General features: G+C 35.8%; 1 protein-coding gene and 1 pseudogene across 2 annotated transcripts in view; both read right to left on the bottom strand.

Moving 5' to 3' along the window:
* PLOD2 (procollagen-lysine,2-oxoglutarate 5-dioxygenase 2) overlaps window positions 1-27364 on the bottom strand; it is a 104640-nt gene that overhangs the window by 44997 nt on the left and 32279 nt on the right. For both annotated transcript variants that reach the window (XM_074191132.1, XM_074191133.1), the window contains exons 3-7: window positions 26069-26205; window positions 8587-8750; window positions 4924-5036; window positions 3095-3158; window positions 2336-2433 (exon numbers count right to left, since the gene is read on the bottom strand). In XM_074191132.1, the coding sequence (XP_074047233.1) occupies window positions 2336-2433; window positions 3095-3158; window positions 4924-5036; window positions 8587-8750; window positions 26069-26205 (576 nt within the window). The remainder of the gene's footprint in view (window positions 1-2335; window positions 2434-3094; window positions 3159-4923; window positions 5037-8586; window positions 8751-26068; window positions 26206-27364) is intronic.
* Window positions 8758-26072, bottom strand: LOC141490827 (V-type proton ATPase subunit S1 pseudogene; annotated as a pseudogene).

Below are 27364 nucleotides of genomic sequence, written 5' to 3'. Positions count from 1 at the left end.
TGAAGTTGGTCTGGCCCAGTTTTGTCAAGGGCTATTACTGGGAAGCATGGGCTCAGGAAGTTTCCATTAGACTGGAAAGTTACCAACCATGGTCTTGGCAACAGACAAAGTCGGCTGAAACCAGCCTAGTTAAGTACAGAGAAGCTCATTGCCAGTAGGTGATGAAATATTTTGGCCTTGACAACCTGGGAAACTATGGTGGGAATATGTCTGTATGTTTAGTTTCAATTAATCAACAGCATCATACATGTATAATAACAATAACAAAAATAATAATAAAAACATTCATGGAGACCTCTAAGATTTGTAAAGTTCTGTACATCTCAATCCATCTAAGCATTAAAAAATGCATTTAAATTTCAAGAATTCAAAACCTACAACTGACAGAATGTACAATTTTAGGAATGTGACAGATCTAAGTTAACTGCAACAAACTCAAGATTTTAATCAGTCTCACTGCTGAAATGAGCTCTAAAAATTTTAAAGTGATAAATCTTATATGAGTTGTTTTTATTATTATTATAATTACTACTATTGATATTAAAATGTATGAAACTTGAAATGCATTATACATACATGCAGGCATCTTCGAATAGCTCTGGGTAACAGGATAACCTTCTTGTATCTGGCTCATGAGAGAATGATATTAATCATGAAAGAATAAAAATGGCAGTGACTGGATGTGATTCTGAGCCCCTGTGAAAAACTAATCTATGCCCAGAGAAAGGTGCAGACACCATATAATGAGGTCAAATAGTAATAATCAAAAAGCAGTTATTAATTGTCAATAAATGTTAAGCACTAAATATATAAAGTCAAAAAGCCCACCCACCCCAAAATATAGTCCCTGCCAATGAGATACTTCTACTCCATCTGGTGAGATGTATGTGTGTGTACATACCTATGTATATTTACATGCTTACACAGATATGTGTATGTTATGCCTGTGGGCACATATATAGGTATAGGTCCTTGTGTGTGCTTATGTATATATGGGTATATATATGTATATAGATAGATATACATCTGTTGAATATATATATATATATATATATATATATATATATATATATATATATATATATATATATATATATATATACACACACACATTTGTATGGGTGTACATATACCTATGTGTGTGTAAACATATAGAAGAAATATCATTTTTTGGGAGTAGTAGAAAGACATTACTATCTGGGCATTAGGAAAGGCCTGCCTCTAGCAGGTGCCATCTGAGCTAAGCTTTGAAGGAAAGATTCTCCCAAGTAGAGAGAAGGGAGGGCATTCCAGACAGAAGACAGCTTGAGCAAAGACAATGAGCCAGGAGATGGAAGATGACAGTTCCAGACACGAAACAGCAAGCCGCCATTTGGCCGGACCCTACAGGCAGTGTGAGGAGAGGTGTTATGTAGAAGACACCTGGAAAGGTGAGCTGAAGCCAAAAGGTGAAGAGCTTTAACAATGGGAGCTTGGGAAATGAGAAATGGATTCCATGGAAGACAGGAAGCAGACGGAGCGCCACAGAATGATGTCTGTTCCCCAAGGCAAGGCTCGGTGGACATGAGCTGACTCCACAGCTGCCCCTGGGACTTACCCTATCTAGGTCCTTGACATTTCTAAGATTTCTGTGACTAATTCTCTATAGAATAAAGTAGGGTAGACCATAAAAGAACAAGTCCTAGAATGAATTCTGAGAGTTGCAAACTTTTTATAAACCTTGCTTTAGAAATGCAAATTTATTTGGGGATAGGGGTAGGGGGGAGAAATCCAGAGATTCCTCTAGATCTAGGAAACATTCTCCATCAATGCAGACCAGCACCACATTTGTACCTTTAGAGACTGCCTATGGCACGAAAAGGTAAAATAATTTATTCATGGACTGAGAGCTACTATAGACCAAAGGAAGAACTGAAACCTAGTCTTCTTAGATACAAAGTTAGCTTTTTATACTATACAATTAGTATTACTAATAAATCATTATCAAAATATAATTCGAAATAAAGGCTATGGATAGGCTCATTCACTTTTTCAAAATTTTTTGACACTTCTTAAATGGGAGTATTTGAAGCCAGAATGATAATAATTCAGTTGTTATTTGAGAAAATGTTTAATTACAGTTTGACATTAGGAAGCTAGAAGTGAAAACCCCACATAGATGTGAATTAAACAAGCAATACTGTGGTGAACACCAACAAATGATTCTGTACCAGTAAAAGTCAAGCCAGTTGGCTCCAAAGCATCCACAAATACAGGTTTTGTTCAGTGACATTATATCAATCTCCAATATGCCAACCAATCATATTATGTATATACAAAAATGACAGATACTTACTTTAGTTGGACCATTTCCATTAATTACAACTGGTAATGTTTCATAAAAAGTATTTTTTGCTCTAGCTTTTCCATTTTCAAATTTCAAAAAAACTTCATCTGAGGAAGGGAAGAAAGGGAATGTAAATGTAAGGGAAACTATATGTATTAATAACTACAAATTAGGTTAGGTCTGGTTCTGTCCATTTATGCATTATCCCCTGTAATTAATTCTAAAAGTCATTAGAGCAGAAGTTCTCAAGCTTCATGGTTTTCTTTGACTATCTTGTGAATCCATTTTCAGAATGTTTTTTAAATGCACAAAATAAAGCACAGAAGATCCTAAAGAAGATCAATAAACTGAAATTGTTTTCAAAATATAAAAAAAAAAAATTTCCAAAATCTAGGGTAACAACTCCTGCCCTGTGGGATAAAGCAAAAAAAACTATTTATTAAGTGACGCAAAGGAGTTAACATCTAACTTCGATTAATAAGCATCTTTTGACTTAACATTTTGTGGTTTCCTTTTTTTGTATGGTCACCACTTTAGAGTAATGTTTTAAATGATGCATTGAATAAAATACATAGAATTGCAAAAGAAGTCAGTCATATATAAATAGTTATCAAAATATTTTCACAATCAAGTTAACAAATCCCAAGTTAAGATTCTCTGTTCTTAACTAATCCCAAACTCACTTTCCTAAAAATTATGAAGAAAGTAACAAGGGATTGAAAATACTAGTGTATTTATATTCATTCAATAGTTAATTCATAAGCATACCAATAGCTCCATTGAGAGTCTGGAAAATACGGCACTTGTGATCCAATGTAATATTAAGAGCCTCCTAAAAATGGAAATAATAAATACATTTTTAAGGAACAAATTAGATGGATTCAGGTTAACAAAGTTATTATAACGCTTGGCAAAATGAGTAAAAAAAGTTGGCTATTAATTCAAAGTCCCATGTTCAAGTTAATAAGTAGTAGAGTTTTCATGATCTCTAACCATTCTATTAATTTTTTCAGCAACCTGTTTCTCTAAAAACTTTCTTTTATGGGGAAGAAGGAGCCTGGAGTTTTGATTACAGTAATGGATAGAACTTCTCACAGGAAAACACTATTTCCCATTACAGATTAACAAAGCCAACCCCTCTCCAACCTATAGCCTTTGTTGTCTGGAACACTTATCTATGGAAACAGACCTAGTCTGAAGAGACAGTCATGGAAAGAGTGGGCATTTTAACTGAAATAAAATATGTAAAACACTTGCAAAACCTCAAAATTTATATGAAAGCTAGTTATTATTGTGATCAGAGAAAGCATTTGAACCAGGCAGAGTTTCCCATATAGCGTTCTATTCACTTTACTGACCTGCCTTCTGAAATCAACAAATACAAAGGTAGATATTTTTATTTTAGTTTAAATAGTCATGTTTTGATTCAAGATTTAACAATGCTGTATACTAATCACAAATTACAAAGAGGTAGAAATTTATTCACGTATTATTTTCCCCACTTCCTTCTTTAAGAGGTGGGGAATTGGGGGCAAAAAAAAAAGGTGAGAAACCCTTAAACCAACTGCACAAATATGAGATGGGAGAGATAAAGCTATAGTTACCAGATCATGAGAAAAAACCATTGAAGTTTTTAGTTGCATACTCACACTGTCAAAAAACAAAGAAGCAAAAAGATATTGATCATAGTAATCAAGGAACAGTATCTGCAATGACATCTCACTGGTTCCACTGGAGTCTGCTCTAGTTCAATCAAATATAGCATTTACTTCAGGTTGCCAAGATTTCAGAAAGGCAGTGACAAAGCAAGTCATGCCTAGAGAAGGGGGGTTGAGGATGGTGAGGAGACTGGAAATTCTGATGTTCAAGCTGATGAAAAGAAAGGTGTTTAACCTGGGACAAGAAGTCTGCTATGGACAATCTTGAATAATGTTAAGGAATAACATGTGAAAAAACAATTAGACTTGTTTGGCTTGGCCCACAGAAGTAAGAGCCATGAATGGAAATTACAGGGACAGATATTTTGGCTTTATTTGAGGAAAAACTGTCCTCATGGTTAGAATTGTCCAAAAATGGAAGAGTACCATTTGGCTTCCTTTAAAGGTAACATGATGGAGAACTATTTGTGAAAGATGTTGCAAATAGGATTTCTATTTGAATATGGATGAGACTTGATATCTCTCTGATATTCCTGCCAACTTTCAGTTTCTATGAACTTCAAAGGCATTCAATAACATCAATAAGATCACACAGCTCGTAAGCTATAGGCCTGGGACTTAGTCTTATTGCCCCTCAATTACGTTCCCTTTCATGAAAACAAATTCATAACTTATAAAATCACTGGCCTTCTCACTAATCTGTGAGTAATAATAATAACTAATAGTAATAATTAATTATTATTCAATTCATATTCAGTGACTGAACACTTCTGAATTATTTTCTAAGAACGCTTAGTCACCATGAAATCAATAGACTTGCAGACTATTAAAATAAAAAAAGGTGATGCCTTTCCAACTAGAAAAAAAATATCCTATAAGAGAAAAAAAAGGAAAATTACAGTATTTGTAATTAATAGTAAAGCATAGATCATTACTTACTCTTTTCAGTGGATCAATATAAATTTTAGTGTAAAAAAGTTGGTCATCATCATTATCTTGAAGGTTCCATTCTTTAACGATGCGGTTTATATAGGGTGCATATCCAACAAATCCTGCAGTAGGAGAGAAATGTGGATCCTAGAACAAGTCTAAACTTTCTGTCTCTGAAACCCCTGACTGGTGCCCACCCAGTACTAACTGGCAAACTCCTCCTAGGGCCACCATTCTATCGGGCCATGTTTTACCCCACAGACCATCCAGCTTTTCACTGTTCACCCTGCTGGCACTGTCCTATCCCCTTTGAAGACAGACTTTCAAATATGGAAATACAATGAAATCAATACTGCCACTGCTACACAAAAAAGGCAAGTCAATCTCATCTGCTATGGATCCAATAATCATCCATTTCAAACTAAGATGCCATCTTGGACACCACTCCCCATTAGGATAAGGTGTGCTGCACATAATTAGTACCTAATAAAATACTTTTCATTTATATAGTATGATAGGACAAGTATCTACTAAGATTCATCAATTACCTACATACGAGTCAGTCTAGTTTTTTTTATTTGTTTTTCCCCCCTAAAGGGTCACAATGCTGTCCCTAGCATTTGATTGGTTGGGTTCCCCTAGTGGCCTCTGATCATTTCAATGGGACTCCCTGATCACCTAAGAGCATAAAAAGGCCCAATTATATAGATTCAGGAGTCTTCAAACCTAACTAATGTCCCTAAAATCCATGAGCCACTATACCCTGGCCTGCTGACTAGTGTCCCTTTCAATGGGAGAGATGGGTAGCCCAACTTTCCAAATTATATGCTGCAGGATTCTTATTGAATATCTTTTCTCTGTGCCTCTGAGATCCTTTAGTTAACTGTTAAAGGACCTACCAAACCTAAAAAAAAAGTACTGAATTACATCAGACCTGTCCATTACATTCAGTAAACATAATATTTGCAAAATACAATATTAAGACTCATGGCCCAGTGATGATCCATAGCGCCAGGCAAACAGGATAAACCTAAAAGTCCATTTAAAATCAGTTCCACTCTTATATTTCAGTTACTGCCAGGAAATTTTTACCTCTTTTAATTATTTTTTCGTGGAGAGAGGAAATTGAATGTGAAATTCTAAATCTTTAACTTCATTTGTTGAGGGACCTACTTCAAAGGAAATTCTTTGTTATTTATATAATTTTATACAGCTAATTCCAAGTATATGTCTTGAGTCAAGACTTGAACCTATGGTATTCGCAATCTGAAGTCATGTATCTATCATTCACTAGGCCCTCTCTTTATCTATTATAGAATAAATTTGACCTGGAAGTGACTTAAGAGTCATCTGGTACACATCTCCCCCACCTCCATCCCTATCTCCACACACACATTTCATTTATAGAACAGAAAACTGAGAATAAGTGATTTGTTCATGTCAAATAGCTACTATCAGGGGTAAGATTTAAATTCAAATTCTCAAATTCAAAAGCCAGTATCTTTCTAATACACCACTCTACTGAACAAATATATTCCCAAAATTGGTACAAATGACTAAAATCTGATAGAATCAGACTAAGACCAATTAAGTGTGAATTTTTTCTAAAAATATTATTTTATTTTTAATTTTTTTTTCTTATTCCCCTTTCTGCAAAGTATTCGATGTTTCTGAAAAGGAAAAAAAAGAACACTATCAGATCAATGCCAAAGATGTTCACATCAGTAAAAGGAATGTTGGATCGGTGACTGGTTTTGAACATCCTACCGGAATATGTCTGAGACATTGGCATTTTTTTCCTATACTTGATCTCACTATTCCTGTGGCTGCTATTTGGCTCCATTTACCACATCCAGACTCAAAAATAAAGGGAAGTCTGAAGTTGGCATCCTCTCCTTGTCCTTAATGGTAAAAGCACAGAATATAACCTGCCAGTAACATTCGTCTATAAAAGACATCAGTGCTTAAATCATCTCTCCTCTGGTTCAAATCCTCTTCTGAGGCTATGAAAACAAAGTCCTAAAAAGATACAGAGAAAAAGGTTTGCTTCTGTTAAGTAAGATATTGAGACTTCCTTCTTTTTCCTCAAAAGGAACATGTCTCCTTTGAAATACAAGAAAATGGAGGGAAAGATTCTAAGGCAATTCCCCTTCCTTTGAGTAAACACAGTTCAAAGGATAAGGAAGAAAAAGAAGAATCAGGTATGCCTCTTACTAAGAAGCATGATCTTATAAACTTGACAGAGCTCATGGAACAACAGTCCTCTGACCAGTCATTGCAATAACAGAACATAAAGTCTCTTTTCAAAATTGTTTCCAGTATTTATGGGTGAGGCCAACATTCCTTCAGTTTTTTGGCCATGAAACATATTACCAAGTTGAGGCCTTCAGAGAATGCCTCCTTCATCCTTTTCCTGATAAACTTTTTCCCCTTATTTTGCTATTACCAAAAACATATTTCTTTTCCACTGACCTACAGCTACCATCATTTTGAGTGATGGTCAATTTGAGAACCCGAAAGGGATGGTTCAATACAAAGGAAATTCCCACCATCACACACCCAACATGGAGACATCCAGCCTCTGTTGGAAGACTTTCAAGAAGGGTGAACTCCATCAGCCCTTGGGGCAATCCATTTGATATTTACTTGGAGAGTGATGAGAAAGCTCCCTACAATTCCTGCCAACCAATCATCCAAAAATCCTGAGTTGCCAAGCAAAGTATCATTAAAGCCATGGAGATATCACCGTGTAATTCCTCTATATAAAAGATCATCTACCGAACTGCTACTATATTCTTCAAACTATATCAATAACATTTCCCTCACTTCTATATAAAAGTATCAAATTTGCTCAAATTACATAACTGGAACAAATTCTTTTATGCAAATATTAAAACATTTCCATGCCAAAAGGGGGGTAGTTTACCCTTACCCTGCTTCTCACATATAACCCAGCTTCTTAGCCATGACCAAAACTTCCTTCTAAAATGACAATCAGGAATTCAAACTCATGCCAAGCCACAGGGTAGCAACACTGCAAAAATAAAAATGTCTAATCCCGAAAGAAAACTGAAAAGCAAAGGAGAAATTAAAAGAAACAATGGAGGAAAAAACTGAAAAATCTTGGTTGATTTCCAAAGGCAAATCTTTTATAAAAAATAAAAGAAGTAAGGGAAATAGGAAATAAGAGAAGAAACAAGGAAATCCTAAAAATCTGAGGACAAAGATTAAACCTCCTCCCTAAAATTAACTTTTTATAAAATAAATAATAATTAATAGTATTTGTATATTACCTTTTGATCTAGAATTACAAAACAATGCTCACAGTTAGTCATTCAAAAGAAGTCTGTTTGTTAGGAACCTTAGAAATCATCCACTCAAATGGCTTCCTTTACATAAATATGGCACCAAGATCAAGAGACTTGTCCTGAATCCTATTGCTAATTATTGCTAATAAAAGTTAAATCATAGATCTTCTGGCTCAATGTTCATGCTCTCTGTATTACAAAGGGTTGTTCAAACTATCTTTTTTCTTCTAAAAAGAGAAATTTATTTCAACTTAGCTTCTCATACTCCCTTGTTCTCATATGCAGAATCAAGTTACAAGTGTACTATATTTGAATGTTATTTTTCATGATTCTTTTTGATTGTAATTCAATTAGTGCTACCTACCTCCTGAGTTTAGGAAGCGTTTTCCAATGTGGACAATGGGATACTTGTCTGCCAGTCTTTTATCTGGCCACAATATTCCATCTGCTGAAAATATCACTTTATGGTTGATCTTTTGGAACTTCTTCAGTAGCTCTTCAGGACCTCCAGCAAAAATGACATCATAACTAAGAAAAAAAAGAAAAAGAAGGTTAATGACCCTGATCCTATCTTTTCTGACTGAAGATGATCCTTAAGATGGAACAGTGGGTAGAGCACCTGCCCTGAAGACAGGAAGACTTAAGGTCAAATCTAAAGTAAGATATTCAGTAGGCATGTGATCTTAGGAAAGTCACTTAACCCTGTGATTGCTTATCAGAGCCATCTTCAGTCATCCTGATTCCTATCTGGTCACTGGACTCAGATGCTCTGGAGGAAAAAGTGAGGCTGGTGACTTAGAACTTAGTACCCCCCCACACACACACTCAATTAATGTGCTTGTCATGGCATCACTTCCCTGATGCCATGGTCTTCAAGGACGAAGGACAAAACATCATCATCTTCGTTTGGAATCTCCATAGGATGTCCTTAAAGTTGTTTAAGCTTTAACAGAACTAAGACTTTTGGTACACCCCATAAAAAAGGAAAATATTTCCCAAAAAAACATAGAATAAATTTTGCATCCCACAAATTCTGTAGATTCCATTAAATAGTCTTGTTATCACCCATGAAATCAAGGATTACTTCAAAGATCCATGATCTTATTAGAGTGATGTCATTCTTCTTCCCACAAACCCCCAGGATTCTTCTTAGGTTGCTTTTTTTTCCCTGAAATACCCTGGAAAAAGAAATTCATCACCTGGTGTCCCAGAAATGAGTCTAACCACATGTAGTTAGGCTCATTTTGGAAAGACAGTGGCAGGACTACATTATAAGTCTTTTATACTTAAGTGGATCTGCCAGGGAAAAAAAAAAGATCTGGAATAATCACTCAAGGAAACATGATCCTTCATCAGTGATGAATCAATGGATTACTATGCAAGGGTGAGAACCCAGATGAGGTTATACAGCATTTGTATTTGTAATGTTCCTCGTTTCATAACCTCCTCAGACTAAATATTCAGTATTTATCAAGTAGCAAAATTGACAGGGTAGAAACAGCAGAAGGACAAAAGACTGAAGTGTGGCAAACTTTGTGGACCTGACCAGCATCATTAACTAAAGACCAAATAGGGGAATGTGGACAGAACAGAGGAAGCTGAATGAGACAACAGGGAAGGTTTAAGAAAACACTCCACAGAGAGAAAGAAACAAAAGGTTTAGGCAGAATAAAGCAGCTGGGGGCAGTGGCGCAGTGGATAGAGTACTGGCCCTGGAGTCAGGAGGACCTGAGTTCAAATCTGACCTCACACACTTAATAATTATCTAGCTGTGTGGCCTTGGGCAAGCCACTTAACCCCATTTGCCTTGCAAAAAAAAAGCCTAAAAATAATTACCTAGCAGTGTGACCTTGGGCAAGTCAGTTAATCCCATTGCCTTGCAAAAAAAGAAAGAATAAAGCTGCTGGAGAGATTGCATCAAAATTCAAGATACAGGGGAACAGACACAAAATCAACACATTCAATAGTTGAAGTGAAACCCCAAGTTAGCACAGGAGATAGAACACTGGACCTAGAGTCATGAAGACCTGAGTTCAAATTCAGACTCAGACACTTACTAGCGGTGTAATCCTGAACAAGTCATTACACCTTTCTGCCTCAGTTCCCACAACTGTAAATGGGAACAACAACTACACCCACTTCAAGGATTGGTGTGAGGATCAAATGAGATAATACTTTTTAAGTGCTTCAACTCAGGCCTAGCATGCATACATGTCTATTCATTTCCCTCTTCCACGTTTTCTCACTTTATTCAGTCAAATTACACTCACACTCTCTCTCTTTCTTTCTCTCTCTCTCTCTCTCCTTCATAATACACACACACACACACACACACACACACACACACACACACACACACACACACCAGCTAGAATGTCACAGTAGAGAACAGTTGGGAAGACCTGGAGTTATGTCCCACCTCTTACACACATTTCCTGTGAGAACCAGGATATGACATTTAATTTCTCAGTTCCCCCCATCCAAGCAACTCTCTGGAAAAATAATATGGCCAATACAGATCTGCAATAGAAAAATAAACTTCTCATCCAAAGCTGCTTTAACAAATAAAACCACATTTAAAAAATAAGAGACAAAATTATCAATCATAAATGAATAAAAATAAAATTGCCTCTACCCTCAAGGAGCTTCCGTTCTACAGGGTGGATAAAATATCAACAAAGTATAGAATGAGCTGGGATCTTAATTTAAAAGAACGTTAAATTTAATTCTTAAATTAAAGAACATTAAATATTTGCCATGGTCCAAGTACTGAGGATACCAAACAAGGAAAACTAAAACAAAAACTAAGCAATTCCTGTTCTGGAGGACATACTAATTGCTGGGAGAAGGTGTGGAGAGACTGAGGAGAGGAGGGGAAGAGAAGTGATGAGAGGAGAAGAGAAAGAAGAGACAGAAACAAAGAGAGACAGAGACAAAGACAGAGATAGACCCAAAGTCAGAGACAGAGAGAAAAACACAGTAGATGAGAGGATGATAATCTCAGAGGGAAGGGATTGGCAGCTGGCGAGGGAAAGGGAAATCCTCCTTCAGAAAGAAGGGAAATTTGATCTGAGTGTTGAAGGAAGCCAAAAAGGGCAGGAAGAAGATTGGCAGCCAGAGGAGGGAATTCTAGGAATGGGAGACAACCAGTGTTGTCTGAGACAAAAAGTGTTGTCTGAGACAAAAGACAGAGTATTATGTTTGAGGAATAGTAGGTCAGAGTTGCTGGATTGTGACTCATCCGATTTTATTTTTAGAGGTTCATTTAATGATATATAGCATTTGTCCCTATTTATTTAAAAAAAAAACTCCACTGTGACTTTAAAAATCAGTCAGTGTATACATTAAATACAAAGGACATAGAGTACTGAAAAAGTAATGGGTTAAAGTGATAATATAACCTGATAATATAACTATGGAAAAAAAAAATCAAGCCCAAGCAATAAATCTTCTAAAGCAAATGGTTCTCCATTTTAAGCACAAAAGCCTAAGGTAGCTAGAGAACAAAGCTAACAAAGTACCAGTGAAATTTTATTTATATTTTCCTTAGTTTTTGGATCTAAAATGGAAAATGCGTCTTGTTGAAATTTTATTTTAATTTCTTATCACATCCAAATTTAGCATCACCAAAAAGTATGAAAGATAAAAACAATAACAGAACAACACAAAAAACAAAAAAAAACCAAACAGCAAGACAAATACCCAACTTTCAAGTCCACAACCCACTCCACCTCGAATTACCTTCCAACTTCAGGAATACACATTGATTAATCCTTGGAATATGCCTCACACAATGAAGCAGCTAGACCTCAGGACCTGCCTCACTTACGGAGAAAAAATAAGGGGAAACAGTTGTCAGGGAGGAAAGAAAGAGGTCACAATACTCATGAAAAAGATAGGGGTGGGAAACAACTGGTTCTGGTATAACTGGGTGTGTGGGAGCTTTTAATAATGCTTGCCTTTCATTTCTGAAGACAACCACATGATGATGCCATGACAAGTTCATAAATTGGACTGAAGTGAGGAGGGATCTTTGCTAAGTCACCAGCCTCACTTTCTCCTCCAGAATCAACTGGTCTAAAGCCAGATTTGAGTCAGGATGACTGATGATGGCCCTGGATGCGAGGTGATCAGGGTTAAGTGACTTACCCAAGGTCACACAACTATCAAGTGGCAAGTATCTGAGACTAGATTCTAATTCCTGTCTTCCTAAATTCAAGGTCAGTGTTCTATCCACCGGGCCACCTAGCTGTCCTGGTGTGGCAGTAAGAGTTATAGGTAGAGGGAAGCCTAACTGTTGAGTAATAACCTGACAGCCCTTCCAAGGGAAGGAGGAAAAGTCCAGACAGGACCCCACCTCCAACAAACCAACCCTTCTGAAACCCCCATGTGATGAGGCAGGGGCACTTCTTCAGCCCTGTGTGATGAGGCAAGGTCACTCCATTCCTTTGTGATGAGGCAGGGTCATTCCTTTAAGAAAGAGAGTGCTCCCCTTGCAGTCATCAAAGTGATCCATGACCTGGAGGTGGGAGATTATGTGCATACTGAGTCCTTGGTGAAGATGAAAAGCATGATGAGGACACCAACCCCTTCCAGATGCCAGGGAAGAAGGAGCTGGCACAGTCACGGGCACAGGGGGAGTTTCCACCAGATATGCTGTAGGGCTGAACCTGGAGATCTTGCAAAGTTGCATGCTGGACAGTCAGATAAAGCCATTAGGAGACCTTCTTTTGAAAGCACCAACATACCGGCAGTGGAAGGAACAGATGCTAGGGGCTGGGGACATGCAAAGAATTGAAGGCAACATGTGTTGTTGGTGGGATCCCTAGTCAAGCCATGGAGAACCAGCTTCAGGATGAAATGGGAATGTGATGACAGCTCAGGATAAACCTGACCATCAGGAATGGGCAAAAGGAGCTGTCATATATCAGCACAAGTTGGAGCCAGATAGATTGAGAGTTGGGGTTCCAAAGGTGAGTTCGGACAGGTCACACACCTTGCTGTTAGAGGTCACTGTAAAGTTATGGTCCTAGAAGAGGATGTAAGGCTCTGTATCCTTGTAGTTCACTGGTTGCAGGGAAGTCAGTGGATGTGGTGGACACTTGTCATACACATCCTCCCCAAGAAGGTGCCAGCCCAGACCCCCAGACACCAGTGACAAGTCCAGAACCACCCGTGAAGACCCATAGCATTCACTACGGCTATATGGGGTTCACTTTCAGATTTGAGTGTGCTCATCACCCACCCAATTATCTATCTAATCAACTCATGACTGTGATTAATCTTGGGGAGCCAGCAAGCCAAAATTGGGGGTATATGGCACTCTCAGGAGAGGAGCAGGAAAGATGTCATTGAACTTCAGCTCCCTCAAGGCAGCCTGGTCTACATGGAGGCCACTAGTTCCCAACTTCTTCAGGTAAGAAGTCAAAATTCTGGCTGCATACCAGGCAGGATCAAGGAAGAGGAAGCTGATTCCAGAGCGCTCCCTGGGTTAGAGAAATCACTTTCTTGCTTATGGCCAAACATCACCATAAATCCTCCAGGCTTAATCTTTCCTGCAGCAGCAGCAGCAGGTTTGAGGGGCCCTTTTCCAGGGCAGGGTCCAGGTAGGAAGAAAGTTGGAGATCCCTAGTGATGTGATCTTTGTAGGCATCTTCAAAAAGAGCCCACAAGTCATGAGAACTTGGCCAGAGCAGCAGAGGCATCAACTGCTCCAGTAGCAGCAGCAATAGTGGTGATGCCACAGACTGGACCACCCACCCCTGGACTATTCCTTCAGGCTTAGCTGCCAGAGCCACAGTCTCCATGACCATGTACCACCTTTGCAAGGCAAAGCCATTCAGGTGACTGAAAATGTTTCATGCCTACCAAATCTGAAGACAAAATGGCATGAGTCACTATTTAAATTTCCCTTAATTCTTGAAAATTTGTTTTGGAAAGACTCCATAGGATTCCAGCCCAAAACAAAACTCCTTCCTAGGAGTACACACTTATATATAATAGGGTTCATCAAACTCCTGGGGTGGGGGGAGGAACTACCAAAATGACCAAGTTCCTCAAAGCCACTTCCAAGTTTAAACCTAAGACTCTATAATACATAGTTTATATTGTTGACTTGCAGGGGTGGGAAACCTCTTCTATATTGGTCTGGTATTGCCAAGGCAACTCAAAATTCAATAAATCTTGTAGCTTTTTAGGGCTGAATTAAATGTTTGATCAAATATAGCCTACAAATAAATATCCAAATAACCCTTGGCAGAAAAAAAAAAAGTTCCCCACCCCTGGAGGCAAAATACTTGAATGCAAAGTAGAAAATTATGCAAGAATTGACTAAGAATGACTTTATAAATTCATTTTATTTCTCTATTCTTGTACTACCTGTTCTCTTTTTTTTATTTTTTTATTTTTTATTGTTTTTACCTGTTTTCTTTCAATAAATAAAAGCATCATTGGAAATCCTGCTTAAAACTGGTACATTCTAAGATTTCCACAACCCTTCTATCATTTCTTCCTCAATACAAATTACTTCTGAAAATTGGAATATGGCAGTTGAAAATCTCACATTTCTAGCAATATTGGAGAACATGATACTAAGCTAAAATAGATATAGTGAGAATAGAGGAAGAATAATAAAAATCCACTGAGACAGAATGGTTTATAAGTAAGCAACAAATTTCTAAAGCAAATGCTTCTAATCTCAACCACTAAAATCTAATATATCTGGAGCTCAAAAAATATCTAGGTGATTGCAAAATTTCATTCATGTTTCTTTGGTCTCATTTAAAATGTAAAATTCATCACACATACTACTCAAGTTTCCAAATAAACCTAATATGAACATAAAATAGTGCAAGGTTCCATTTTTACTCCATATGTTCTGGTATAACTATAAGGTATTAGACTATAAAAATTTTAGGTTAAATATCTGAGAGTAGACATCAGAAATTTGGCAAGTCTCAGGAAAATGTTACTTACAAACATTACCTGCACTGTCTTGAAAACTAAAAAATTAAAATTTTTAAAATCCTGTGAATTTAGACAAAAATTGCCATCACCTTTTTTTAAACCTTGTATAGTACAGAGGTAACATTTATGCCAATTGACCTCGACTCACCCTTTCAGTAATTAATCTCAGGAGAATCACCAAAAATTCTTTTAGTGAGGTTAAACTTTGACAAAAGAACAAAGGTCTGTTTTTATTCTTAAAGCAATTTTGGCTACACATAGTTACAAGCAGCCAAATTCAACAATTAAAATGCACAAACTTCACTCCCCAAAAGAATCAAGTTTGTTTCAATTTGGAGGATAGGAGAATTCTACTTCCTTAAACCTTGCCTGTCTATACACTATGTAAACATCAGATTGCTAAGTTATGTGGCAAAGTGACAGATGCCTCTCTAAGAAAGTTTCCAATCCCCATCACTAACCAAAAGTCAAAATATCACTGGGCAAGTTAAGGAGAAAATATCAGACTCAACTTCTCTTTTTTCTGACAATCTACTTGTTCTCCAAGATTTTCAGACAGATCAATGAAAATACTTATGTTACCAGGAAAAATAGGAAGCATTGACATCCAATAAAATTTAGGCTCCAAAGAATAACTGACATTGACATAATGTTTTAAAAGTTTTCCAAGTTCCTTACTTATGGTTATGATCTCTAATTACTAAATAAGGGAACTGAGGCAGGCAAAGGGTCACACAGCTAGCAAGTGTCTGAGGTCTGATTTTGAACTCCTGATTCAAGGTCCAGCATTCTTAACTACTGAAAATGCATTATTTTCTCATTCTGTGAAACTGAGGCCCAAAGAGGTTCTCTTGCTCATATTCACAGATTTAGGAAGCACCAAAGGCAGGCTTTGAACTGAGATTTTTCTGATTTCAAGTTCTATCTTCTATCTGCCGTATCAGATATATGCAAATAGCAGCAAAATACTGAATCTTTCCTTTAATTACTTATAAAAACAGCTTTTGGAATTGGCATTTAAAGTGGGCAATATATTCATAAAATATATCTATAAAAACTATTTTTTAAATTCACTTAGCTGAATTCAATTCCATCACTCAACACTGTCACCTACAAAATGAAAGGTTTGAACTCAAACTTTAAGGGCTAAGTCTATTACATTTTGGGTACTTCCTCTAGCTATCTTCCTCAAGTAAAAGACCTCTGTGTTACTTTACCTAGTCAGAAACTTTTAATTGTATCTCATTACTTAGGAAATTATGTGGTGGTCAAGGTCAATTATTCCTTGCACCTGACAATTACAGAAAACTCTTATAAAGAAAACTGGTGTGTGTGTGTGTGTGTAACTGTACTAAGGGATCTCAGAACTCATCTAGTTCAGCCTATGCTCAAACAGAGAACCCTTTAAAACATCTATAACAATCAGTATCCTAGCTTCCACTTGAAGGCTTCCAGTGACTGGCAGCCTACCAGCTCCCAAGTGAATGCATTTTACTTTTAAACTGCTTTAGATTTTAGGAAGATTTTATTTTAAACCAGCTTGAATGTGTCTCTCTACAATCTTCCTTCATGGATCACTATTATGGTCTATTTCTTTCAATGGTAACAAAATGGTGGTAACAAAAACTATCCTACTGGAACTGTCCTTGAAGGATAAATAGAATGACAACACATGGAAGTCAGAAGGAATAATACTATGAGCAAAAGTACAGTATAGGAATGGTAAAGAATAAGAAATGTCTAGGGTGATGGCAAAATCAGCTTAAAAAGAGAAGCAGTACATCTTTAAAAGAAGGACAAGGTAAAGGCTTGAAAAAGAGAAACAGAGCATCTTTAAAAAATGTGGATCATGGGGCAGCTAGGTAGTGCAGTGGATAGAACACCGGCCCTGGAGTCAGGAGTACCTGAGTTCAAATCCAGCCTCAGACATTTAATAAATACCTAGCTGTGTGGCCTTGGGCAAGCCATTTAACCCCATTCGCCTTGCAACAACAAAAAAAAAAAAAACTAAAAAAAAAATTTGGACCAAATCCACTCAAAGAGGTAGCAGCCAATGGAAATTTGTAAAGCATGAACTAATATGATCAAGATCAATCATATGTTAGAAAGATTAATAAAATAGCTGTGTGTGGGATGACATGGAAGTGAAGCCCTGATGTCATTACTACAAGAGTAACGAGAAAGGCAGCTGTAAAAGAGAATAAGTAAAAGAAATTGCTGACACAGAATCAATTAAGTGTTTTCTAATTGAATTAAAAGGTATGATAATACAAAGATAACTAAGGTAAAAATGGGAGAATACTGTTATATTCAGAAACAGACAAAAAGAAGTTTGGTAGAATGATAATAAATATTCATAAAATGAAAAAGTTTTAAAGGTCTAATGAAAGGGGGGCAAAATCAGTGCAACTGTATTAAATATTTTTCTAAGAATTTGAAAATATCCAATATGGCAAAACTTTTAAAGAGCATATGTTAGATTGAATTTCTTGGGATCAAGTCTTGTTTTTTACTCCTTGCCTGACTTTGATGATTAATGTTCTTCTAACCAAATTCATTCTGAGGGATAAGGGAGGTGGGGGGGGGGATGATAGTTGAGGAAGAAAAAAGAATTACCTTTACAAGCAAAATCATCAATGGTCTGATCTAGTTGATTTTAGCTGACCTCCCTTTCATGAAACAAGGCAAATAAAGAAAATCACACTGAGTGCAAAGGTTTTTTTTCTTTATTTTCAATACTCATCATGGGTAGAGACTAAGAGCTAAAAATATTTGATCATCTCCCTTTACCTTGCAAAATATAAAATATGTGAGCAATATTTAGGAATAATCAGAAAACCTGCTTTATCTTACAAAATATATACAAAATTGAGCAATATTTGGGAATATCAGAAAAATCTCTTTATCCTGAGAAACAGAAAATATATGAGCACTGTTTAGGAATAATAAAAACACATCTTCTCTGGAATTGAACAATTAATAGCTGGGCTTAGAGTGTGCTTGGCAAATGTGAGGAGTATGAATGTACATGTATATAAATGAATCCAACATAGTACAATTTTCTATATATGACTTATGACTGGATGAATTACATGATCTCCAATTTATTCAAACTCTAGAAATTCAAGACCTTTTGATTCATGACCTAATTGCTTTCCCAATTCACTTGGCACTTGTTACCTTGAATTATTTAGAGTTTCTTGTACACTTCTGGCCTCTCCAACTAGATTTTAAGTTAGTTCCTAAAAGGAAGGAACTTACATGGGCAAACCTTGCCTAACGGCACACAGTTCTGTGATAAAATGTTAGGTAGAAACAATATTGGAAATGAAAAAAAAAACTATTGCTAAAGACTAAATTAAAAACTGTTGATATTGTTAATTAATGTTTGGGTTCATCTTAGTTGAGGAATATAAGTAGTTTGCTATTATGGCTTGTTCTTTGTTCTAGAAAGGAAGGCAGGAAGGCAGGAAGGCAGGAAGGCAGGAAGGCAGGAAGGCAGGAAGGCAGGAAGGCAGGAAGGCAGGAAGGCAGGAAGGCAGGAAGGCAGGAAGGCAGGAAGGCAGGAAGGAAGGAAGGAAGGAAGGAAGGAAGGAAGGAAGGAAGGAAGGAAGGAAGGAAGGGAAAAGGAAGAGAGGGAGGGAGGAAAGAAGGGAGGGAGGGAGGAAGGGAAGAAGGGAGAAAGTTGGGGAAGAAGGAAGGAGTTGCATTCCCGTTCCCCAGTGGGATAACTACTACTCACAGAATCTTGATTGTCCTTCATTCTTACTTGTGAACAACTAGATTTCAGACTCATCTTTTGGTATATTCCTGTGGCAGGTGTATAGATTATTGATTATTAAAGTAAGAGATCTAAGACAATTAGAAGCTATTGCAATAATCCAGGCAAGATATATTGGGAACCAAAAATAGCAATATAGCCTGATAAGTGCAGTGAGAAGGAAGGTCTGTCTCCATTTTTTTGCCCCAGTTTCTAGCAAATAATCAACTTTGTTCTGCTCCTCTTCCATAGGAAGTTTATCATAAATTATAAGAATTGGAAGAAACCTTAGTGATCCTCTAATACAGTCAAAATCAATTCACATAAACAAGTTTGTACTACAATGCTTTCATTTTTGTACATACAGAATGCATTAAGTCCCATAAGGATAGAAGATCAGCACAAAAGAACAATTTATTAGTATTATGCTTATTCCTAAACATTTTGTATAATTTTATTTCTCACAAGATAAAGTAGATAGCAAAACAACTAAAATACAATCAATCATTAGTCATTACTTGAATGGAAGAATCTTTACCCTCAAAATAATAACAGATATCAGGGGCTAGAATGTGTTTTGTCTTGCCATTCTAGCAATATAATGAAATGCTGCCCATAATTAATGATTAGGTTCTTTGTGTGTGTATGCTTATGCTGCTGTCTTTGTCAGTGAGAAAGTCTACTTTCCTTAGTTAAAATTATAGACATTTCCGCAGAAAATTATCACTTTCAGAATTCTTTTACTCTCTCTCACTAAATTAACATCTTAAAAAGGCAGATGCCCTAGTGATAATGTAAATTATTCTAGACAAAATTCAGTTTTATAAGGTGAAAAGTTAGCAGGAAGGGAGCAAATGTGAAGCTCTTTTTGCCCTGTTTTTTTTGTTTGGTTTTTTTTTTTTTTTGTTTTAGTCCAGACCTATGATTTTATCAGTTGTTTTAAGAAATGCCCAATGAGAAAGCTTCCTCTACTGATGCTAATCAACTTTTCTTCAAGTCATGGTTTCAACATATTAATAGGACAGTTCCAGAACTGGATGAGACCTCAGTGGTTATCTGGTCCAGCTTATTAGTCAGAAGAGCTAAGTCAAATTCATAAAACTGGGTTGGGATTTGAATTTGAGTCCTAATCCTCCTAGTTCAACATTCTTTCCATGACCTAATCTTGCTTGTCTTAAGTTACCTAGAGTAATTAGAAATTAAAGTGGCTGGCCTAGGATCACATAGCCTATATATGTCACTAACTGGTCTTCCTGTCCCCAAGTCCAAAATTCTATCCACCATGCCACAATGGCTCCTAGCTGTATAATAATGCAGATAACTAGCAATGATTATCACCACTACTGCAGAGAGACGTAGAACTTATGTACTATAAATTTTCATTAGACATCAAGAAACATTAAACAGCACGTTTTCTATTACAATAAAGGCTAAGCAACTATGTGTTGAGCTACCTAAACTCTGAAGGTTAATCTATCTGTCTTCGAGAGAGATTACTATTTTTTTTTAAAAAAGAGAACTTTAACTTTTTAATATTTACAGAATTTAAGTACCAAAAATGTGATTCATTAACCTAACAATTTTAGGAAAACAGCAGTTTATGAGAAGTCTAGAGAGATAAACATTGGCTGACATAGTTGAGAAACCAGAAACAATGACATTATGTCACTTCCCAAAGCAAGAAATGCTTTTTTTACTCAAAAACGATGAAGCCTTAGAAAAATTGCAACATTCTCCTACCTACAGAAATCATTTTTACATCTTCTAAGGAACAATAAAATTAAAACCAGCTTAATGGTTTCTGATATATAACAAAGTCATAAAAATGCTAGTTTTTTTTTCCTTTTGAAACCACTACTTTTTATTACATCATCTCATAAATTAAGCAATATGTGTCCAAAACTGAACTACTACAGGAATTTGAGTTACTAAGATTATCTATCCCTCTACTGCTCAGCCATAAATGCTGTTTCAGACTAATCCTGGGAGCCCATAAAGATTGAATTTTTAGAAGATCTCTGACTATTTTCACATAACTATTAAAATTTGGCATGGCCAAAATTTCTATCACCTGGTGGTCAGCCTTTTGATGAATAATTCCTTGAATTGTCAGGTCATAAAACCAAAATTACAGATGTTCCTTTCTTCAATATCTTTTTTTGGTTTTTTTTTTGTTTTGTTTTGTTTTGTTTTTAGGTTTTTGCAAGGCAAATGGGGTTAAGTGGCTTGCCCAAGGCCACACAGCTAGGTAATTATTAAGTGTCTGAGACCGGATTTGAACCCAGGTACTCCTGACTCCAAGGCCGGTGCTTTATCCGCTGTGCCACCTAGCCACCCCCTTCTTCAATATCTTTTTAAAAAGATGTATGCAAAGTCATATTTTCTCATTAAATTTTGGATACATTTTATCTCTATTTCTTATAACTTTTCAATTCAAAATAATTTCTAATTTTCAGTTCAAAATTTCTTTTCTCCAGGTATTACTGTAAAGTTGCTAATGGTATGTCACAAATATTTACAAAGATTCACAGATTCTTAAAAGCTGGAATAGTCCATGGACATCCATCTCTTCTAAATGTTTATTTTACTGAGAAAAATTCTGCATCCCACTGATTGTGTCTTCTCTAAACAATAGCATTCTCCAGTGTAGTCACCAAAATACACTTCTTGAAGAGATCTTTCACTCTATGAGCTCTCTGGGGCTAGTTCCACCCAATGACTGCTGAGTTTTCCTAAATCAGAAAATATTTTATGCTATCCATTCTTCTACCTATATGAGTCTGAGTCAATCATGTAATTTTCTCAACCTGCGAATAGCAATATAAAACTCTCAGACTGGTCCAAGATAAAAGAAGCCAGTTTAATATCATATGTGTTCTATATGGATAAAATCTGAACCATGACCAAAATAAAATGCACATAACACAGGGCTTAGTTGCAAAATATAATCAAACTAGAAGAGAACAAAAATTTGACCAAGTCCGAGGATACTTCAAACTTGAGATCACCAAATGTTGCTATACAGTTCTGGACCCTGAGAAAATTCCAGAATTTGACATATTCAAGTATGAATATGAATATAGTCTAGGACCTGAAGACAACCAGTGTTCTTGGTCTCACAGGATTATACTGAAATATTTCCAATAAAATATGGAGAAATTAACTTAATTACTCATGTAAATTACTATTTCAGTTTAGCCTTGGAAATATTATTTATGTGTTCATATAATACAAAGGAATGACTGGGAGTGAAAAAATACTAATCTGATATTTCTATGATGATTTGACAAGAGATACATACATACATGCATACATAGCATTTGAATAAGTTTGAGGATACTCAAAAAACAGGGCAGCTAGGTGATGCAGTGGATAGAGCACCAGCCCTGGAGTCAGGAGTACCTATATTCAAATCCGGCCTCAGACAATTAATAATTACCTAGCTGTGTGACTTTGGGCAAGTCATTTAACCCCATTTGCCTTGCAAAATAATAAAATGAAATTAAAAAATGAAAATAAAAAACCAGTTTGGAGTGGCTAGGTGGTTCACCGAGAAAGCACCAGCCCTGGAAGCTAGGAGAACCTGAGTTCAAATCCAGCCTCAGACACTTAATAATTACCGAGTTATGTGGCCTTAGGCAAGCCACTTAACCTCACTGCACTGCAAAAACTTTAAAAGAAAAGTTATCTCTAAACTTACAAGATTTGTACTATAACAGAATTATGGTCACTTTTTTTAAAAATTCATTTCAAGTCAGATATATTTTATAATTGAGCTTCAAACAACAGCATATGTTTAAATCATCACACAATGTTGCTGCTACTATATACAATGTTCTCCTGGTTTTGCTCACTTCACTCAGCATCAACTCACATAAGTCTTTCCAGGATTGTTCTGAAGAACAGTTGCTCATGATTTGTTACAAAACAATAGAACTCCATCATATTCATATATACACAATTTGCTCAATTGATGGGCAGCCCCTCAATTCTCAATATTTTGCCACTACAAAAAAGAGCCGCCATAAATTTTTTTTGCATATGTGGATCTTTTCCCCTTTATATGGTCTCTTTGGGATACAGACCTAATAGAGGTCTTTCCAAATCAAAGCATACGAACAGTTTTTTTGACCTTTAAGCATAGTTCCAAGGTGCTCTCCAGATTAGTTGGATCAGTTCACAACTCCACCAAATGTGAATTGATGTCCCAGTTTTTCTACTTTCTTACTAATAAATACTATTAACGTATTCATTAAATATATAGATTTCAGTGCAAATAACTCAAAAATATTCCAATGAATTCTTTCCAAAATATATAGAATTCTACCAATGTTTTAAGATATAGAAATTCCTTCCAATATTTATCACTTTCCTTTTTTTAATCATAATAGCCAATATGTATGAGATGGTAGGTCAGAGTTACTTTGATTTTCATTTCTCTGATTATAATTTAGAACATGACTATAGATAGCTTTAATTTTTTTCCTCTGAAAACTGCCAATTCATTTGCTAATATAAATTTTGAGGGATCTGGATCGACTAATCATCAATCAATCAGTAAGATGTAGTATGTATCTATTCCATTCTAGGTTCTAAAGATAGAAATACAAACAATAACACAATCCCTATTATGATTAGGAGCTTACAATCTAATAGGCAGTTGGGGGTGGGTGGATATGCATGTACATTCATATGAATGTGTGTGCACCCACATATATTCTAATGACAAGGAGACTTTATATCGTTTATTTAAGGTTTTCAAAATGTACATGGTATCTCACTTGATCTTTACAATAATCCTGTGAGAAAGGTGCTGGTATGATCTTCAATTTACACATGAGGAAACTGAGGATAAAAAAGGGTTAAAATATTTGTCCAGGATCACAGACCTAATTAGTAAGCAAGGCAACCTTGAACTCAGGTCTTCCTGACTCCCAAGTGTAATACTCTTTCCACTGCACATACATACACACAAACACACACACACACACACACACACACACACACACACACACACACAGAAAATACTACAGAATTTGATCTTCTTTTACAAATATTTTTCATTTCGTTTTGGTTGTTGTTCCACAGTAATGTTGATTTTGTTTGCATGTCCTTGGGAAAGAAAAATAGAAAAGTTGGCAAGAGGAGAGGATTAGCAGATGGAAGAGAATTAAGCCAGACACCCTGAACAAGATGGTGCTATGAAAGAAGACAAGTATTGAACAAAGCAGAGATGAAGAAAGAGTAGATAGCAGTCAATTAATGAAAGCTCTCAAGCATCAAGTGTTGAGGAACAAAGAGAAATCATTCTAATGGCTTCACAAAGAGCTAGAGTTTGAGTAATATACAGGACTGAATTTCTCCTTAACAATATTTCTAATATGGAAACTCCCTCCAACAATTCAGAGCAATGATTTTTTTAGCTTACTGTCTGAAGAATATGCCTTTAGCAGAAAGAAGTTAAACCATCTGTTCAAGGTCTATCTCCAAAGCCAGACGGTCAACTCCTCTACCATGTGCATCTACATATAAACATAGATCTATAGAGCACATGTATTCAAAGCCTTCAATACATAAAAGATGGGCCATACAGTTTCCTTTGTGGATTGGTTATCTGGAGTTCAGAAAGAATCTCTCTTCATAAAGAATGTTAGAAAGTCTTCCCCAAGCTCACTCAGAGGCCTCTCTAGAGCTACAATGACAAGCATGTATAAAATAACAGCCTCTGAAGAGCTCATACCTTCATGTGTTAAAAAAAGTAATTACATGAGAAATATGTATTCATACATCTTGGATTTTTACCCAAAAAAAAGGAAATGTAACTTCTGGAATCTCTGAAAGACTTGGTGACTCTTACTGTCTTGAGGCATCCGTTTTTGTTTTTTTTTTTACTTAGGTCCAATTTAACTTCAAAATGTAAGGCATTCCTTTTTCCCTTAATCCTATTCTGATCATTTTGGAGTTAGGGTTTCATAAATAGAAGGAGGGGGGGGGGGGGAGAATACTATTTCTGAAGTAATAGATCAAGAACTGAAAGGAAGAAGAATATATGCATACGTATTCAGATGTGCATATTAGAATATATACTCCTGGAGGCATGTATGAGATACAGATATCATATATGTCTATATACTCATGCATGAAAATGCATGTATATTGGCATAGAAGCATGATTAGGGGAAAAGGTGGCTAGGTGGCGCAGTGGATAAAGCACTAGCCTTGGAGTCAGGAGTACCTGGGTTCAAATCCGGTCTCAGATACTTTGTGGCCTTGGGCAAGCCACTTAACCCTATTAGCCTTGCAAAAAAAGCTAAAAAAACCCAAACAAAATAAATAAAATATTTTATTTAAAAAATAAATTATAAAAATTTTTAAAAAAATGTACACATATAATCATATATCTATCTGTATACACACACACATATATATATATGAATTCATGTATATATTCTCCTTATATATACTTACATGTATATTTAATGTTAGTCTGCCTGAGACTGAATTATATCAGCTCTGTGCAACGACAGAGGAAAGGCAGGACTGTAGAATCTCAGGTGGGCTAAGAATGGTTCCTTGCCCTGAACCCCAGAAGGTTCTTTCAGCTAATATATAACAGCATTTTTGTTTTCTAGTTCATAGGAAAGATAAGGGAGAATCAACAGTGTGTGACTAACGGATGGTAGCTTGCAGAGTACCATTGTTCTTCCCCTAGATGTACTCAGATAATACTTTTCTGTGCTCCAGCTTCAATTTTTAATTTTCGTTTAATAAAACAGAGTTCTTTGCAGTTGTTAATGGTTTAGATTATCAGTTAAGATTAGTAACATATATTCAACATCAGAGGAGAAGCCTCCAGAGTTCTTTGCTACATCTCTGAAGCAAAATGAGAAAAGACATTTCAGTATCAACTCATACAGAGACTCATAGGAAGGCTCCTGTCATACTTTATCTCCAGTTTTTACAATGAGTATAATGAGTAAATTTTTTATTTTATACTGCTAATGTAATAATTCAAAACAAATAGTTAACAAAATATAAGCTACCAACATCTTGCCACATCTTTATATCTCAGGAGTACTTTACAAAGTAAGAAAGGGGAAAATAACATAAATTTTCCTACCATTGAGTAAAAAAAATAATCAAATCTTCTTGGTCAGCATAACTTTCCATTGCTTCTTTCAGTAATCTTACTTTTTGGCCCCCACCAATAGTGTTTGCCTTGTCTCCACCTTTCCATTCTTCTCCTTTACCAAGGACCTATAAACAAAATCAACACTACTGCTGAACCATGATTTAAAAAAAAAATTTGTAAAAGAAACTCAAACTATGTATGATTGTTCTAGACAATAATTTCCTATTTCTTAACATCAATCTTTGAAATCTTGCTACAGGAAAAAGGCAATTCCATTTAAATATTAGTCCATTAATGAAATACAATATGTATTAAATATGTAATAATTACCAAAAATGATGAAGATAAAATGAGGGATACAAAAACATCTGGAATTTTAAAATGAGATTAGGGATATGAGGGAAAACAGAACCAAAAACCTGGAGCAGATACACTATGACAATCTAAAGAAGAAAAGTGAATGAGGTTGAATGGAAAAAAAATGAATAATCTGGCTAAGAATGCAGAGGAAATGACTGAAAAATCTGGGTTGTTTAGACTAATATTCACTCAAGTGAAATTTAAACTATATTGATGTCCAATGATCATTTTAAAAAAAAATTAATATTTAAAGACCATTCCCAAAAAATAATTGGGGTTACATATTTTTACACATTTAAAAGTATAAAGAAATAAAGACTATTACCCCCCCCCTAGAATTAGATATAGCATCTAGATAAAATCAAAGTAACTTTTAGGCTTTAACCTATTTTCCTGCTGATCTAAAATGGACTGTTCAGGTTATAATCGAGGCCATCAAACAAAATTCCAACTTTTCTACTTATGAAGCTTTACCAGTCTTCTATAAGCATCAAAAGTTTAATGAAATTTTATTGTATCAAAGAAATTGCTTGGTCAAGAGGAATCAAAATTCATTGCTAGTTCTGTTTGTCCCTAGCTTCATCAACTGACCAGATTTCTGCTCCAGAAGCCAAAGTACAGCGGTCACAAAGGGAAGGAGTTAAGTCCTTAAAAGTGTGATCAAGAAGAAAAAAATAAAAATTCCCAAGTTTGTCCCAAATTGGCTATTTTTTTTTCAAATGGAAATGGGGGCAGAAAACTGTTATTTATTAATTTATATTCCCAAGCACAATATTTTATACAATGGGTGGTTACTAAGTAATTACTGAATGAACCAGTGATTAGATACTAATAAATAATGGGAAAATAAACAAAATGTACCATAAGAAAGAGAAATTTTAGGAATGAAGGCATAAGACTGAGTCTAGCTTTATAGAATATTTG

Source organism: Macrotis lagotis, chromosome 6 (assembly GCF_037893015.1).
Source record: "Macrotis lagotis isolate mMagLag1 chromosome 6, bilby.v1.9.chrom.fasta, whole genome shotgun sequence".
NCBI classification, from domain to species: Eukaryota; Metazoa; Chordata; class Mammalia; order Peramelemorphia; family Peramelidae; genus Macrotis; species Macrotis lagotis.
This window is presented reverse-complemented; position numbering and strand designations above follow the sequence as displayed.